The sequence below is a fragment of the Furipterus horrens genome, unplaced genomic scaffold, assembly GCF_987537825.1.
Source record: "Furipterus horrens unplaced genomic scaffold, mFurHor1.1.pri manual_scaffold_12, whole genome shotgun sequence".
Lineage (NCBI taxonomy): Eukaryota > Metazoa > Chordata > Mammalia > Chiroptera > Furipteridae > Furipterus > Furipterus horrens.
Genome location: NW_028327182.1, coordinates 57,391,271 through 57,407,389, shown reverse-complemented (window position 1 = coordinate 57,407,389; position 16,119 = coordinate 57,391,271). Strand labels below are relative to the sequence as shown.

The 16,119-nt window shown below is 39.2% G+C and overlaps 1 protein-coding gene across 3 annotated transcripts in view; it reads right to left on the bottom strand.

The window, feature by feature from the left end:
- Positions 1 to 16,119, bottom strand: part of PCCA (propionyl-CoA carboxylase subunit alpha) — a 510,516-nt gene that overhangs the window by 19,509 nt on the left and 474,888 nt on the right. Inside the window, exon 22 of one of the 3 annotated variants that reach the window (XM_090258655.1) lies at positions 14,637 to 14,780. The exons of the other annotated variants lie outside the window; for them this stretch is intronic. Coding sequence (XP_090114781.1) covers positions 14,652 to 14,780 — 129 coding nt within the window. The 3' untranslated portion in view covers positions 14,637 to 14,651. Of the gene's footprint in view, positions 1 to 14,636; positions 14,781 to 16,119 lie in introns of those variants that run through there. 3 annotated transcript variants of the gene reach the window in all.

Sequence of the window (16,119 nt, the reverse complement as noted above, 5' to 3'; positions counted from 1 at the left end):
GCACTTCATTTGCAGCTATCTATAATTAGATTAATGGTGTAGTGCAGTACAAAGCAGGCCCACTTCACATCAGATAGCATATGAATTAGGACAAACACTATTTCAATTCCAGGCAGAGAAAGCAATGACTGGGGTATTTAGCATACTCTTTATGGTAGAATGAGATGTTAATTGTGTACCATTACCTCTAAACTGCTTGCTTGTTGTATAAATCACTGTGCTAATTGATGCAGAGATAGAAATGTAGCCATGGGCAAGAAAGCAAAGGAATGAGAGCTGAAGATGGTGGATAAAGGATTATGGAGTAAAACCATATGGAGATAAGTTCCTTTGAAACCTCTCCGATCTGTTCAGGAGGCGGATTTCTTAAAAGTACAGAAGAATTCTTGTAGTAGGAAAGAAATTTTAATTTTTCACATTCCTCTTAAAAACACAAACTTATTTTAAAATATCCTGGCTGCCAGAATTCCAAATAAGAGGTATGAGGAATTAATCTAAATATACACTCATAAAAATATGGAATGGGCAGTTTTCAAATAGAACTCTGTCTCTGGTTCTGGGCTCATAGCTTAATAAGCAACACTTGTAAACTACCTGAAGCAGATGTTTCTGACCCATCCACAGGGCAAAAATAAATTCAGTCCCAAGACGTGAAGTTGTTCTCAGAGACCAAAATACAATAAAACAAAGAACAAAACTCGGCTGGTTTAGTTCTGTTATGGACTCTAATTATGTAGAAGCATTTATTCAGGCTGTGAATCCAACAGAACAGAACAATTTCCATCTGTGATTAAAACAATGATTTTTAATACTGTCACCAAAACGCTTGAATCTAACTACTCTAGGTCATGATTTCACACACATAGGAATGTCAACATAAGAAACATTCAAACCTGTAGAGAATTTTTGTACGTGTATTTGAGCCAAACTAACGACAATTGCCTAGAAGCACGATCTCAACCAATTGAGAAGTGCTCCAGAGAATGGCAGTTTAGCACCTTATTTTATACATTACAATCAAGAGGAGGCATAAGGGGCTAGAAGAAAGCCATTGGTGATAGCTAAGGGAGAGGGGAGAAAGCAAAGTGGGGAGGAGTGACATCTGGGAGTGGATAAGAAGTAAAATGATAGACACTTTTACAAAGGTGGGTACAAGATAGTTAAGTCAACAATTAACATGATAATGATAACAATGAAGAGATTTGTGGTCTCCCCCAGCTGCCGTGCCCAGCTTTGAGAAGTCCTGAAAAAAGGGAATCTGACATTCCAAAGATATGTTATCACAGAGGAAAAAAGACAACAGACAGGCTCAGTTAAGGTAAAGATTGAGCTTTGTTAGGAAAAATCACCAGCCTAGGGCATGACTACCTGCCATGAACTGCTTTTAGTTAGAAAGTTTTCATTTCAGACCATCCTATGTGGTTACTTTAGGTCCCTGAGTTTGTAAGGCCACCATGCAGCACCCTTCTCCCCCTAGTGTCAGGTTTTGCATGTGGCCCCTAACTAGAAAGGAGATCTTTTTTTCTTTTTATATACTAGCAAAATTAACAAACAAACAAAAGTATGTAATAATTTAAAAGCTTCAGTCTTACTGCAAAATGCTATTCTTTCTCTTCAAAATGTCCTACTCAGCACTCAACAGCTTTTACTGGGGTAATATTAGTATCTCAAAAGTACAAATAGAGAAACCAAGTGCTACAAAGTCCAACTGTTAAAGATCCATAGAGAAACATGTTCTTCAGAAGTTCATAGATCAATTACATTCACCCCATGTATGTGTTCCCAATTTTTTAAATGGCAAATCAACAGTAAGGTGCAAATTACTGCTCGGCACTTATTAAAGAAATTCAGCTGCTTAGTAATTAGCACTGTTATAACAAAATTTTACACAGAGAACAAATACAGTGGGCCAGTTAATAGTTCATATTCTCAACCTCAGAGCAACAGTTAATATACCCATTTACTGCAAGTGCACATTTGAGAAATTTGTATAGTTTAGTCCTGTGAAATCCAAATATCGTATTAACTTGGAAGACAACAAAATAATGTCCCAAGAACCTAGAATGTCTGGTTCAAGTTATCATCCCTGAAACATGGGGGGAAAAATCTATAGTTTCTCTGTTGAGGGCAACAGTCTATGTTTCACCATAGAGAGCAGCCCTTATATATCTGATTTCAGAAATGAGAAAACCTGTATTGCTACTGAAAATCCAACAGTTTAAAGTTTAGGTCATTATGCTAAGTAATATAAAAAAACAACAACTATGAAGTAACAGCAAGGGCTCTTGCAATGGAATCACATGTCAGCAAAATAAATAGTGTGAACTACTCTGAAATAACACCTTCCAAGCGTGCAGGAAATGCACTGAGGAAAAGATCTGGAAGTAGTGTAAGGGCCTGCTCCCAATCATTAAATTGCTTGTTTAGACCATTTAAACTACAGCAGTACAGCCCACAGCAAAACGCCAACATGCCCCTCACTGCATGTCAGCAATGCTGGTGTTAACAGAAGATATATGGTTTCTGATATTGCATCCCAGTTCCTCAGCATTTGCTCCCTTTAATTGAAAAGGCAGTTAAACCCAGAGTAAATCATCCAGTTAGCTTAGCTGTTTAATGACATATAATTGATAATGTCAATATGATGCAATGACATAATGCATCACTTTCTACACTCGTTCACATACATTTATGAATCCATCTATAATCAAGGTTTTATTTATATTTTCTATGAAATTGGTTCTTGAACTGCAGTCTTTTGCTGGACCAGTCAATGTACCACAGGGAGCAAGAACCTCATTAAGGTCAGTTTCGAGAGAAGAAGCACAAAAATCAAGGTGTGAAGAAAATTCCAACAAAACCAAACAATAAAAATGCATGAAGCCATTTCAGCAACTCACCTTTCAAAATGCTTGCTATAAAAAAAAAAAAAAATGTTTTCTCAGAGAAAAGAACTGCCTTATGGATAATATCAAAACCTTTGAAGGAATGAGTGAGTTAATAAGTTAGTGTGTATCTCTGGCTTGTTCCCAAAGGACAGTATTTCCTGGAGAGAAAAACATGGAAATGTCTGTCAATAATACAAAAATCTAACCCAATTTTTAAAAATTTTGTTTTTTAATCAGAAACAGGGTCTTTCCAACTCCAATATCCTAAGGAGCTTTTCTTTCTTAAACAATAGTGCTGAATATTTAAAATTAAATATTAAGCCCAATACTTAACAGGATTTATTTCCTCAGTTGTGTTTCAATGAGTTTATGTTCCTTTTAATTTGCATCACTGTGTCTTAAGACAGACCCCAAACTTATGGAACAGAAAAAAGCTATGTATAGAAAGGCAACTCCACTCTCAATCTGTGGGGAAGGAGTGTGTTGAGGGCAAGTCCTCAGTGGGGTTCTGAAGGAGTGAGTCTGTTAAACGGGGCCACTTCCCTGGTGCCTGGTCCTGTAGGGATGCCGTGCGCAGGTGTGCCATGATAAAGGGACCAAGCCTCTGCTTTGCCCAGGTGCCCACAAGCTGTCTAACAAGCAGATTCATATGCCACAAAGGTAATTTGCTGGAATAAGTGGCACTTTTGCACACACAAAGGCAAGCCCATTGACAATGCACTGTACGGAGCTCACAAAACAGAACATGTGGGTTCTGTTTGATCAGGAGTCTCTGTGACACATGACTATAATAAGTCATTTCTTTCCTTTATATACAAGAAAAATATTATAGATCTTTAAAAGCCTTGTATTCAATTATATAACAATACCAACACCTGTTAACAGTACAGGCTGTTTCTATTCTGTATCCTGAATTGTTTTACGTAATTAGGAACTTATAAGGTATTTGGTAAAAAGGTGCCTTTTTAAAGCACTATATAATTTGGGGTACAACAAAGTGTTCTGTTAAAAATCTATAATTAGGGCAGCATCAGCTTACAGAAAAGTTCAGGAAATGTTATAAAAACATAATTATGTAAATAAGCACATAGGTAGTGAAGTGTACTATTCTGCTATGGTCCCCATCCCTCTTCTTTCCTACTCTTCTACTTGAATTTTTATTTGCTTCTCTCAAGTTAAAGCTATGTTGTCCATAGGGTGCAGAATAAGTGAAAACTGGGGAAAAAAGATGGGGAGCTTGGCCTTTTTCTGTAAGTTCTTCAGTCCTGAGTTGAAACAATGGAGGCTGATAAGTGTGCCAATGACAAGGACTCCTCAACGACATTTTTGACTTTATATGTTTTTTCTTAAATAAAATATTTTTGTTATTATGATTTCACTGAAGAAATTCAGAATCAAGAATGCCAAGATGTTGGCTTGTATTGCTCAGAAATTAAAATATATAAAGACAAAGGAGACAAAAGTAGAGTTGATAATAATATTGTGCAGTAAACTGTTGGCTAAGAAGATCAAAGCAGAAAACAACTAAAGAGGATTATAGTAGGCCACCTCAAAATATGCTACTTTTGCTTAAGGATTGTTTGAGCTGAAAGCAATTAGCACGCTAAGAGCAGGGCATAAATTTCCTGCCCAAAAGCAGGGCATAAATATATTTTGTAAAGATCTCTCTCTCCCTTACCAGGAGACCCACCCCAGGGCCAAGACAAGAACTACTCCAGAGAAAACTCTTAGCTGTATAATGAACCTTATTAAACAACCTTACTTATCATACATATCCTAGTTTCCTTCCCACAGTTTACCCCTATCCCAGAATCCCCAAACTTCTTTGTCTAACCTCTTCCCCACATTCTACTGCCCTTTGTTAAAATGGTATATAGCCCTAAATTCTAATTGCCTCCTTAGGTCATGTTTGTTTGTGAACTCTCATGTGTAAATACATAACATAATCTGTTTTTTTCCTCTTGTTAATCTGGCTTTTGTAAATTAATATGCAAGGCTCCAGGCACTGGATCTGAAAAAATAGAGAAGGAAGTTTTCCTTCCCTACACAACCCAACAACCATTGGTCCAAAGTACTGGGAATGATATACTATCAGGAAACTATGTGACAATTTTATAGTTTAGAAATCTGACACATTTTAGCCGCTTAACCTGAGCTACTAAGCAGCCTTCTGGCATGCTGCATATAGTACATATACAGAACATACAACACTGGAGGGTAAACAAGACCTGTAAAGCCATGTAGTAAATCTAAGGAAGAGGGAATATGGTCATCATATTGGACACAGAAGGAAAACTCTGACTCCAAAAAACCTCCGCTGCCTTGCGGCATATCTCTTCAGGGGAAAGGCTAAGGGAGTAAACCCCGACAGAAAATCTGGAGCCGGAGTCCCTAAGGCGGTTTGACGTTGTAGTCAACACCGGCAACTCCTGCGGCGCACCTGAAGCCAAGCTGTATTGACTCCGTCTTTCCCTTGGACCCTTCAGCTGCGAAGAGAGGGGGGGTCTGCTGCATGGGCAACAGCAGACCCTCCATATCACCCTGCCCAGGCTCTGTAGCTTCAGCTTCACTGGAGAGGACACTCCAGCGTCATCGCAAGATGTCGATTCAACACGGGAGGAGACAGATACCGTGTCACTCCCGAGTCGGACTGCACAACCATTCTCGGTGGTGCAGATAGACTCTTAAGAAGCTACACCATCGTCTCTCGAGACAGACGGCTGCCGACATTGGACACAGTAAAGGACAGTGAAAAGCACAGGTTTCTGGAGCCAAATGACCTGAGTTTGACATCCTCACAGATGTCACCTTTAGGCCAACTGACCTAATGTCTCAAAACAAATATCTTCATGTCTAAAAATCAAGAAAGCAGATGCATTAAATTACCAGGGGATTAAATTGACAGATTTGCTAAGTAACCAGCAAGTGCCTGATAGTAAATATGATCCCCTGTCTCCTTCCCAAACATCTCTAATTGTCCAAGAAGAGACAATAGCAGATTTTTAAAAATTGCATGTTATATCTCAGATTCAAAACTAGCTGGATGGTTCTACATTTGGGATCAAATATAGATTAAATTTTGCAAATATCACATCTCACTCTAAGATAAAGAAAGGAAGTTGATTCTGATATTAAGAGAACTTCTAAATCAGGCAATGCAGGACTCTATGCTTATCCTTTCCTTAGACACTTAAAGAGGTGCAGAGAGAATTAGAGCAACAGTTTGCTTCATTTACTTAAAAACCAGTTATCAAGCATATCTGGGCAATACAAGAATACAAAATAAATAGGTAAAAATAGTTCCTGACCTCAATCACCATAATTTGGCCAGAGAGAAAAGAAAAACACATGAATGACACAATATACCATATTTTTCACTCCATAAGATGCACTTTTTTCCCCCCAAAATGGGGGGAAATGTCTGTGTGTCTTATGGAGCAAATATTGCATCACAGACTGTGATGTGTATTACTTGACCTGTTAGCAGTGGTGACAGCTGTTAGAAGAGGAAGCAGTGGGCCCACACGAAATCCCTGGGGATGCTTAAATGTCCCACTTTACTGCTGAATCTCAGGGCATCTAGTCAGTTGCTGTCTGCCTCTGCCCATCACCGGGACCTGGGAGCGTGCAGAGAGCTGCCTGACACTCCCAGGTACAGCTGCTCACCTGTTGAGTCAGCTGAGGCTAATAATGGGCATGAGGCACAGTGCCAATCGCCAACTGTCTTTGACACTGGGTGGGGTCTGTGTCAGTAGAACTGCCTCCAATCACCAATCACTGTGTCTTAAGCACTGCCAATCACAAGAGGCAGATGCATGGAGCTGAAGTGACATGTTCTCGGCTGGCTACCGGCTCCATTAGATGCTACAGCTGTCTCGTCTATCTCCATACTGTTTGCAGTGCACACCAGATTTCTGTGTGAGGCCAGCAGTAATTGGGTTGGCAGATATAAATGCTGAAGTTTGTAGTATATAAAGGGAGTTATGGTGGGTCACTATTCTAGTAGTAACACAGGCACTGAGGGGATTAAGTGGTATCACTAACTGTAACAGGCACTGGGCGTAGTCCGCCAGAACCTGTAACTAGAATAGTGATACTCTCAGTGACTGTTACAACCAGTGATACCTCTTAACTCCCTCAATGCCTACTAAAGGCCCCCATAAATTCTGACACTAACAATGATGAGTTCTTGGGGTTCCCAGAACACTAGAAGAGTACTTGAACCTTAAAGTCTCTCATTTGTTAATGACAGTGATGATGGTTCTTAACACTGCTGTTGATTGCTGTACACTTTACATGGTTGATATATTATTCTGTTATATTTTATTAAATATTTTAGTACACTATTTGGTTCATGTCAGGGCAGCTTTGCTCTGAGAAATCGCCCAGAGAGTGCTGTGGGAACAGATAACTGGTTTATTGAGGCACCAAAGGAAGGGGGAAGGGGATTAAGGAGAGAGGCAACTCCCTGGAATGACTCGGCAGCCGTAGGAACAAGAGAAACTGGGGGAAGGTGGCTCCCGGTCCTCCTCGTGGGCCCGTAGGAATCGCCACCCGCACTTCTGCAGGCACCTTTTTTAAATACACCTTTCGGTAAGGGGGAGTTTGCTTATTGACATATTCAGTAGGTCATTTACATCTCATTGCTTTCCCCCTCCCACACCAGCTTAGTTAACATATCGGCTAAGTCCATTAGCATTTCCTCTGGGAAAGTTTCAGTCCATCAGCATATCTTTTGGGAACTGCTAAGTCCAGGGCCAGGTTGATTAGCATATACCAAAGTCTAGGTGTACATGATCTGACAGTTCAGAATATTTTTTTTCTTATTTTCCTCTTCTAAACCTAGGTGCATCTTATGGTCAGGTGCATCTTATAGTGTGAAAAATACAGTAAATACAAGGTCTGTCCTGAAGGTATCCAGCCATGTAATATAAAAAAAAGAGACATTTATTGAAGAAGATACAAGAAACATTGTACATGGGACAATGACACCTCAGTCCCCTTCAAAGTAGGCACCTTCAGACCTAACACAGTTCTCATCAGCTACCCATCATATTTTCCTGAATCCCATCAATGGTCTGAAGTCTCTTCCCTTTCAAAGGTGATTTTAGTTTTGGGAAGAGCCAGAAGCTGCAAGGCACCAAATTTGGGCTGTAGTGGGGCTGAGTCACCTGGGTGATTTGATATCTCGCCAAATAACTCTGCATAAGATGTGACTGGTGGCTTCATCATGCGTTGTCATGATGAAGCTGCTAATCACCAGTTGCCCATAGCTGTGAGGCCTTCCGAATCATCTGTAGTTTCCACAGAGAACTGTTCAAGCTTAGCACAAATTTTAATGCAGATTTGTTGCTCTGCTCGCTCAGTTATTTTGAATGCGAGGGCCACACAGTACACATGCTCACTCAACAGCATCTACCACCCCCAACACTGACTAGTACAGTGAAGTCATCATTGTTCACACATGCGCATTCCAGTCCACTCTCCTTGGCTGCCAGGTTACATTGACATCACACAAACCACTGCTGTTATATTAACAATGATTGGACTTTTTCCAGACAGACCTCATATATATGCGTCCCGCAAAGAATGTGATCAGTATGAGGTAGGCTTTTGATTATAGCCCCTCTCTCAAAGAAAGCCTTCCAGGATGGGAGGCGAGTAAGAATAGTGCTTTAACTTTTAGGATATGGAGGGGGTTACTTAAGACTTCCAACTCCATCACTTAGGAATTTGGGGAAGTTACATGAGCTTTCTATGTCTTAGATAACTTATTTATAAATTGTGGATCATAATAGTGCCAACTTCAAAAGGTTGTTGTGAAGATTAAGTGAATTCTTACAGAAGGAATGCTCAGAACACATTAAATGACAAATTAGTGTTTGATAGCTATTATTACTGTTTTGTTATTATTGATACATGTCCACAGATAGAGCAGAAATTAAGTGAAAGGAAAAATACCTCCTTTTCATGCTCAAATCTGGTTGGAATACTCTGGTTACCAAATGCATGAGCATTTTCCTCATACCAAGCAATACACGTAGTTTGGACACCAACTGGGTGTTCTACTATTCAATTAATTTCTTACACTACTTGGAGATAGGCCAAGGACTCAGTCCCACATGACTGCTCCCCACTTTAGATGCCAATCACAAGTCCAGGTTGTCACCTATGGTTCTCACTGACTAGCTAGAAATTGGAGATTCTCACAAGCCCCTCCTCGTTTGATATATAAGAATGGTTTACACACCTCAGAAAATAGTTTACTTACTAGATTACCCATTTATTAGAAAAGGATACAACTCAGGAACAGCCATATAGAAGAGACACATAGGGAAAGTCATGGAAAAAGGGGTGTAAAGCTTCCATAACATCTCCAGTCATGCCACCTCCTAGCACCTCCACGCATTCACCAACCCAACCAATCTAGAATTCTCCAAGCCCCTTCAGTTAGAGCATTTTATGGAGGCTTCATTTGTAGGCACTTGATTAAATCACTGGCCATTAGAGATTAACTCAACCACCAGTCCCTCTCCACTTTCCAGATGAGGCTGAAAGTTCCAATCCTTTAATCACCTGGTTGGTTCCCTGGCAACTAGCACCCCATCCATCCTTAGGAGTTTCCCATGAGTCACCTCATTAATATAAGCTCTGGTATAGTTGAAAGGAGCTTCCTTTTACCTTACTCACTCATCTCACTTTGGAAATTCCAAGGGTTTTATGAGCTCTGTAATAAAAATGGGACAAAGACTAAATATATATTTCTTATTATAAATCACAACATCTCAAGTCAAAATTCAGACAACAGAAATCCTGGGCACTTCTCTGAGAAGACACTGGAGGCTGCTCTGGGGTAGGTCTAGAATTCATCAAAACATAAGGATCTAAAATTCTCTCAAGCTACACACAAACATACAGCTTATGGAACTCTTCAGGCTTATCCTCATTTGGGATTTCCTCCAATATTTTTAGCTTAATCTGACCTTCCATTCAATTCTCATGAGTATTCTCCTGACTGAAAACTTGGCCCTATCTATGCTGATCTGTCATAATCTTCCCAGACTTTGGGTCTCTGTTTCTAATTTCTCATGACAAGAGAATTTGAGGCAGGATAGTAAGAAGCCAGGAAAATTCATTGGCAAGTAAAATGGGGAAACTGAGACAGATAGCTGATTCAAACTGGCTTCATCCTGCCTCCTTCTCTCTTGCATGACCACTTCGTTAAGCATTAAGCCTTCAGGACAATGAGGTTCTGCTCAGCATCAAATAATTATAGGAAAAGACTAAGGTCTATTGAGCACACAGAGTTCAGGTCAAATTAGAGGTGACACCAAGGCCTCAGTTGTGTTTCAGCTCCAGGCCCAGAAAAGCAGTGAAATCAGATAAAGTGATGCCATGGCTGGCATCAGGACTAGATGCAATGACCAATGACCACCTACGCTGGCACCAATCTGTCAGTAGAGACCACAGCCCTGACCCTATGTGCTCATTTTGATAAATCAGCATATTAAAGGGCACACCTGGTAAGCTAATGAATATTCTATTGGGTCCTCCTGAGACCTCCCCTAAAATTCCTGCCTTTAGAAAACAGATAAAAACCCTTAAGACAAAAAAAAAACAAAAAACAAAAAACAAACAAACCTTGTGCGCACTCTTTCTCTAGAGCATGTCCATGCCTTCTTTTTTCTAGTGTGTATCTTTATTTTTTTCCCCCTAAACTCTAAGGGTCCCCACAAGACTTGCAACCAGGGGTGCAGCGGGCAGCAGCTGCTTATCCCAGGTGAACCCCCTGAACTTATCTCCACGAGCCCTTCTTTTGCCTCTTTAACTTGTTTCTCAATCCACACAGCCCAGCTGGTTCACTTCCTCTGCCTCTTAACTTTTCTTCTAAAAGGCCAAGGCAGTGCTTTGAGCAACCCATTCAAATACTCTCTTCAAGTTACTTTCACTTTGTATGCTTAATAAATTTCCTCTTGTGTTAGAGTTCTTAGTTCTGGATTCTTTCTTTGCAGAACTAAGGAACTGTGAGCCAACACTGCTGGTAACAAATTCATATTTGAGGAATTTGAGATTTACTAATAAGGAGAACTGGGGACTGAGTTTGTGAGTGAATCTTGAAAGCTCTTATAAAATTTAAAATATATTTTATAAAGTTAACAAAAGTTATAGGCTTGCTGTACAAGTCCTACAGTAAAGAGGATCATAGAACAAGCTAAAAATCCCCTCTTCAATCTCAGTCCCCTTAAGTCATGTTAATAATGTGTACTGTAAATCTACTGACACAAATCTATAAACAAAACATACGTATCTATTATATTTTTACAAATGCTTTCACATTAGATAAAATACGATCATGAAAAAGATATCTCATTTAAAAAGAGAGAAATCCATTCTATCTTGCTAAAAAGAAAAAAGAAAAAGAAACCCATGCAACATCCTTGACTCAGTATAAACTTTTAAACAGGGTTGTTTAAGACAGAGCTTTAGGCAACTTATTTTTCTTTTTATATCCTTAGCTTATCTGAAGCAGAGGGAAAATCTCCATATACCTTGGTGTTGCTCCCAAGACCCCCACCCCCTGAATAATGCACAGGCTCTGCCCATGAGAGCTCCAGAAGAAGGCCGAATGGCCCCAGTGGGCCCGGTCAGCCCATCTTACCCAGGGTTCAGCTCCCTTCTCCTAGAGAATCAGGCTTAGTTGTATAACTCCTAGGTCCTGGGTATACTTTTCCTCAGCTTCTCCTACCCTTCCACAGCTGCATTCATAAACCCTGTACTCTGCCATCTGTTGTACTTCCCTCTCCTTTCCTCAACTTTGCTTCTCTTTTGTTCTAATTACCCCCAATAGCATGACTTGTTATCTGTATATAACAGGTACCTTTGCCTGGTTGCAATGACTCCATAATACTTCCCAGAAGCCCCTGTCTCTCACTCTCTAAGAGTGTATATTTATCTCAAATACTAATATTCATACCAATGAACATAAAGTTATCTTAACTTTCTAAACTGTCACCACTCAGTAATTTTCAGTCCAGAGGGCCAGAAATGCCAAAAGCAATTGTCAAAAGCTTTAATCATAGAAGTAGAATCATTTTCCTATTGACTAATTTGTAAGTAAGATAGCTGTCTAATCAAATTGAAAAAGGCCTAACCCCTTTATTACCATTAAAAAATAATACACAGTTGTCCATAAAATAAAACTAGGAAATGTTTCACTTGTATCTATAATCCAGAGGTGAAGAATACTGACTATCAGCTACTTCTTGGTGACCTGTAATATTTTCCTCTGTGATGCAAGCCCTACATGGAAAGGAGAGCCCCAGGAGAAGTGGGATGGAGAGGTTGTTGTTAAATAGCCTCACCCTATGGCATCTACCTTAGTGAATCCAGTCCGGACCAGAGTCTGGGCCTGTTTCACAGGCTGAGAACTAGACTTTCTCAATAAGCTTAGATTAAATCATTTTCAGCTAGATGGATTCACTCGTCAAGCTCATGGGAAATTGATTGTGAACCATTTATGAATTTACAATAAAAATATACTTATAAAAGGAACTAGTACATCCCTTAACTGCAGTATGGGCACATAAATTATAGTAAGTGGTTGTTTCATAAATATGGAACCAGCAGAAGAGGCATCAGCTGATTTTAAGCAGTGCTCAAGATGGTATGAGCAGTGGTTCTCAAACTAGAAGCATCAAAACTCATTGAGAGGGCTTGCCAAGACAGAGATTGTTGGGCTCTACCTCCAGAGATTCTGATTTAGAACTGGGTTGTACTTGCATTTCTAAGAAGTTCCCCGGAAATGTGGAAGCTTCTGGTCTGTGACCACACTCAGAGAAGTATGGACACATGTCACCTTTTTTCACTTTAACAGCCTTTTAAAGGGGTCTGTCTTAGACCATTGGGCTGTTATAACACAATACCATAGACTAGGTGGCTTATAGACAACAAAAATTTATTTCTCACAGTTCTGGAAGCTGCGAAATCCAAGATCAAGGTGCTGGAAGATTTGGAGTTGTTAAGGATGGCTTCATGGTTCATAGATAACTATCTTTTTGCAGTGTCTTCATATGGCAGAAGGGTCAAGGAATCTCTCTGGGGTCCCTTTTATAAGGCATGAATCCCATTCATGACCTAATCACCTCCCAAAAGCCCACCTCCAAATACTATCATATTGTGAGAAAAGGTTTTAAATATGAATTTGGGCAGAGAACATAAACATATAGACTATACCAAGGGCTTTAGCTTCTTTGATTCTTGCTAGGTAGAAAGATCTTCTGAGTTACATATTCTTTCTTCACATAGGATATTAATTGATCAGCCTAAGAAGTTATGAGTACACAGCTGGTATTCTATAATAAAGTACGATTCATGTTCTGACTTGTATGGTCTATGGTGTATTACCTCACTTTCTAGCCTCAGTTCCTCATCTGTCAAATGAGAGAATATAGTTCATTTTGTAAAACTTCCTAACAGTGGGGAGAAAAAACAACCTGTAGACGTATGTTAAGATTTAAATTAAATAATAGATGTGAACTGTCTGGCCCAATGGCCAGCACACAAATGCCCAGAAACTGGTAGCTGTTATCACAAGTCTTGTTTTGACTGAACTGTGTTTCCCCCAAATTCACATGTTAGAGCCCTAACCTGAAATATGACTATATTTGGACATAGGGCCTTTAATGAGGTGATTAAGGTTAAATGAGGAGTGTGATCACAGGGAAGGAAAGCCAAATGAGGACACAAAGAGGAAGGCCATCTGCAAGCCAAAGAGAGAGGCCTCAGAACCAAACCTGCCAACACCTTAGTATTGGACTTCCAGATCTCAAAAGTGTGAGAAAAGAAACTTCAGTTGTTTAAACCACCCAGTCTGTAGTGTAACCCTGTTTACAGAAGGAATATCTTTAAGGTATCTTTGCATATAGTCAGTCTTGCCCATTTCATGTTTCCAGGTTTTGGGAGTGTTTTGGTATCTATAGTTACTCTGCCATTAATTTTTCTTTTATCCCAATGTTACTGTCCCTGAGTTAGATCAGAATCATTGGAATTTGAGACTGAGGAAAAAACATGCCAGGATATTGTAGACTGAAAGTCTCTTCCATGAGTAACCTTTTAGTATAAGGGTTCTCTTTAAATGTTTACAGATTTTATTATCTAAAACCAGCCCTAAATGCCCAATATCTGGACAACTGGGGGAATATTCATTTGATCTCTTGGCTTATTAAAAACTACAGGGAAGCTCAAAAGTCCCAGAAAAGTTGGAAAGGTAACTTCAAATAGAATGCATATGTTATTATACAAATTGATTAAGTACAAATCCCTTGTAAAGAAACGTTAATATTTTAAAAATTATAAATATATCCCAAAGAGAATTCTAGTCTCAACAAATGATAACAAATATAAGTGCTAGATCACTATTGCCTTTGGTCTGGCATCTGCAAGAGGAAATTACACACTGAATGAGTTTGAGTTTTATTTGACTTTAAACTTTTCTACAATCTTATTAGAATATGAGGGTCTGGTAAATCCATTAATTTTAAAACCAATCACCTCAATCTGAAGGAGTTCTCAGGAGAAAATAGATTGAACCAAAATGACTTAGCTCCTCTCCTAGACAGGGGAAATCCATTCTTGCTAAATTTCTTAACTTCAATTAAGTTTAGAGGTATAGTGATCTGATTATGGGTTCCAAATATTGTCTATTTTATCTCTAAAAAATTAAATCTGTGATTCCTTCCCCCAAATGACAAAAACATGATTTAATCACCAAAACTCTGTATTAGAGATTCTTAAGTTAGAGCCTCCAGAAGTCTCAAGTAACCAATGAATCAGAAACATACAAAATAATTTTTTCTTGCTTCTTCTGTGTTGTTTTGAATACAGTATTGTCATCTGTAAAAGAAAAAAGCTGTTTTGTTAATGTCAAATATAGTTAAGATTTGTTTACATCAGGTAGTACAACGAAGTTTGCACGAGCTTTGATCTTATTTCTGTCACTTAACACAATGGACAAAATGGGCTTCTTTGTAGCAAAGTGCTCTGCAGCACAAATGTGGATGCAAGGAATATCAGACTATCTTAGAAACACTGGTAACCCACACTCTTTATGAGAAGAATGATATTAAAAGCTGGCGTTTTACTAAAATATTACCTGTCCTACAAAAAAATCTCTCTGTGGCATACTACAGGCTTGCCTATTACCCTGAAAAGCAACACATGTCTCTACCCTAGCGAGAAGAGGCAAAAGCAGAAAAATGTGAAAAGTTCTACAGCATTCCCTCACTTATCCCAGGTATTACGTTCTAGAACCCCCCGCGATAGGTGAAAATCCGCGAAGTAGGAACCTTACATTTATTTTAGTATTTATATATATTTTAAGGCTTTGTAAACCCTTCCCACACACTTATAAACTGTTCCCAGTCCCTTATTAACCTTTCCCATTCCCTTATTAACCTTTTCCACACTTTTATAAACACTACTTATGTTCTTAAACATATTCTACACTCTTGAACCTATGTAACTTTAACAATATACATATATAGTACCGCAAAAATCCCGCGATATAGCAAAAAATCCGCAATAAATAGTTATAGTATTTTTTAAAATCTCGGGATACAATGAAGCCACAATAAATAAACCGCGACATAGAGAGGGACTATTGTATTGCTGAAAAATGGCATTCCATGAACTAGTATAAACAGCTCTTAACCCTGGCAGTTCTTTTTTTTTTTTTTTTTTTTTCAGATTTAATGTGTTTTATTGATTAAAATATTACATTTGTGCCCCTTTCCCTTCCCTCTGCTCCCCTCCACCCGGTGGCCCCCTCCCTCCAGTTGTCCCCCCCTTTTAGATTATGTCCATTAGTTGTGCTTACAGTTCCTCCCAACCTCTCTCCGTCTATTCCATTCCCTCCTACCATGATCCCCAATTCCTATATCATCTCCCTCCCTCTCCCCACTCCCCCTCCCTGTTGGCCTCCCCCCACTATCTTTCCCTTACCCACAGTTCCTTTTCCATTCTCGTTGCCTGTTTCGTTTGCCTTTGTTTCATCTCCCTAGCTTCTGTTTTTTAAACCAGTCCCTTTAACTTCTCATATAACAGTGGTTTGGATCTAATGAACTCTTTCAGTTTTATTTTGTCCTGGAAACACTTTCTCTGTCCTTCTATTCTGAATGACAATTTCGCTGGATAGAGTATTCGTGGTTGTAGGTTTTGGATTTTCATTACTTTG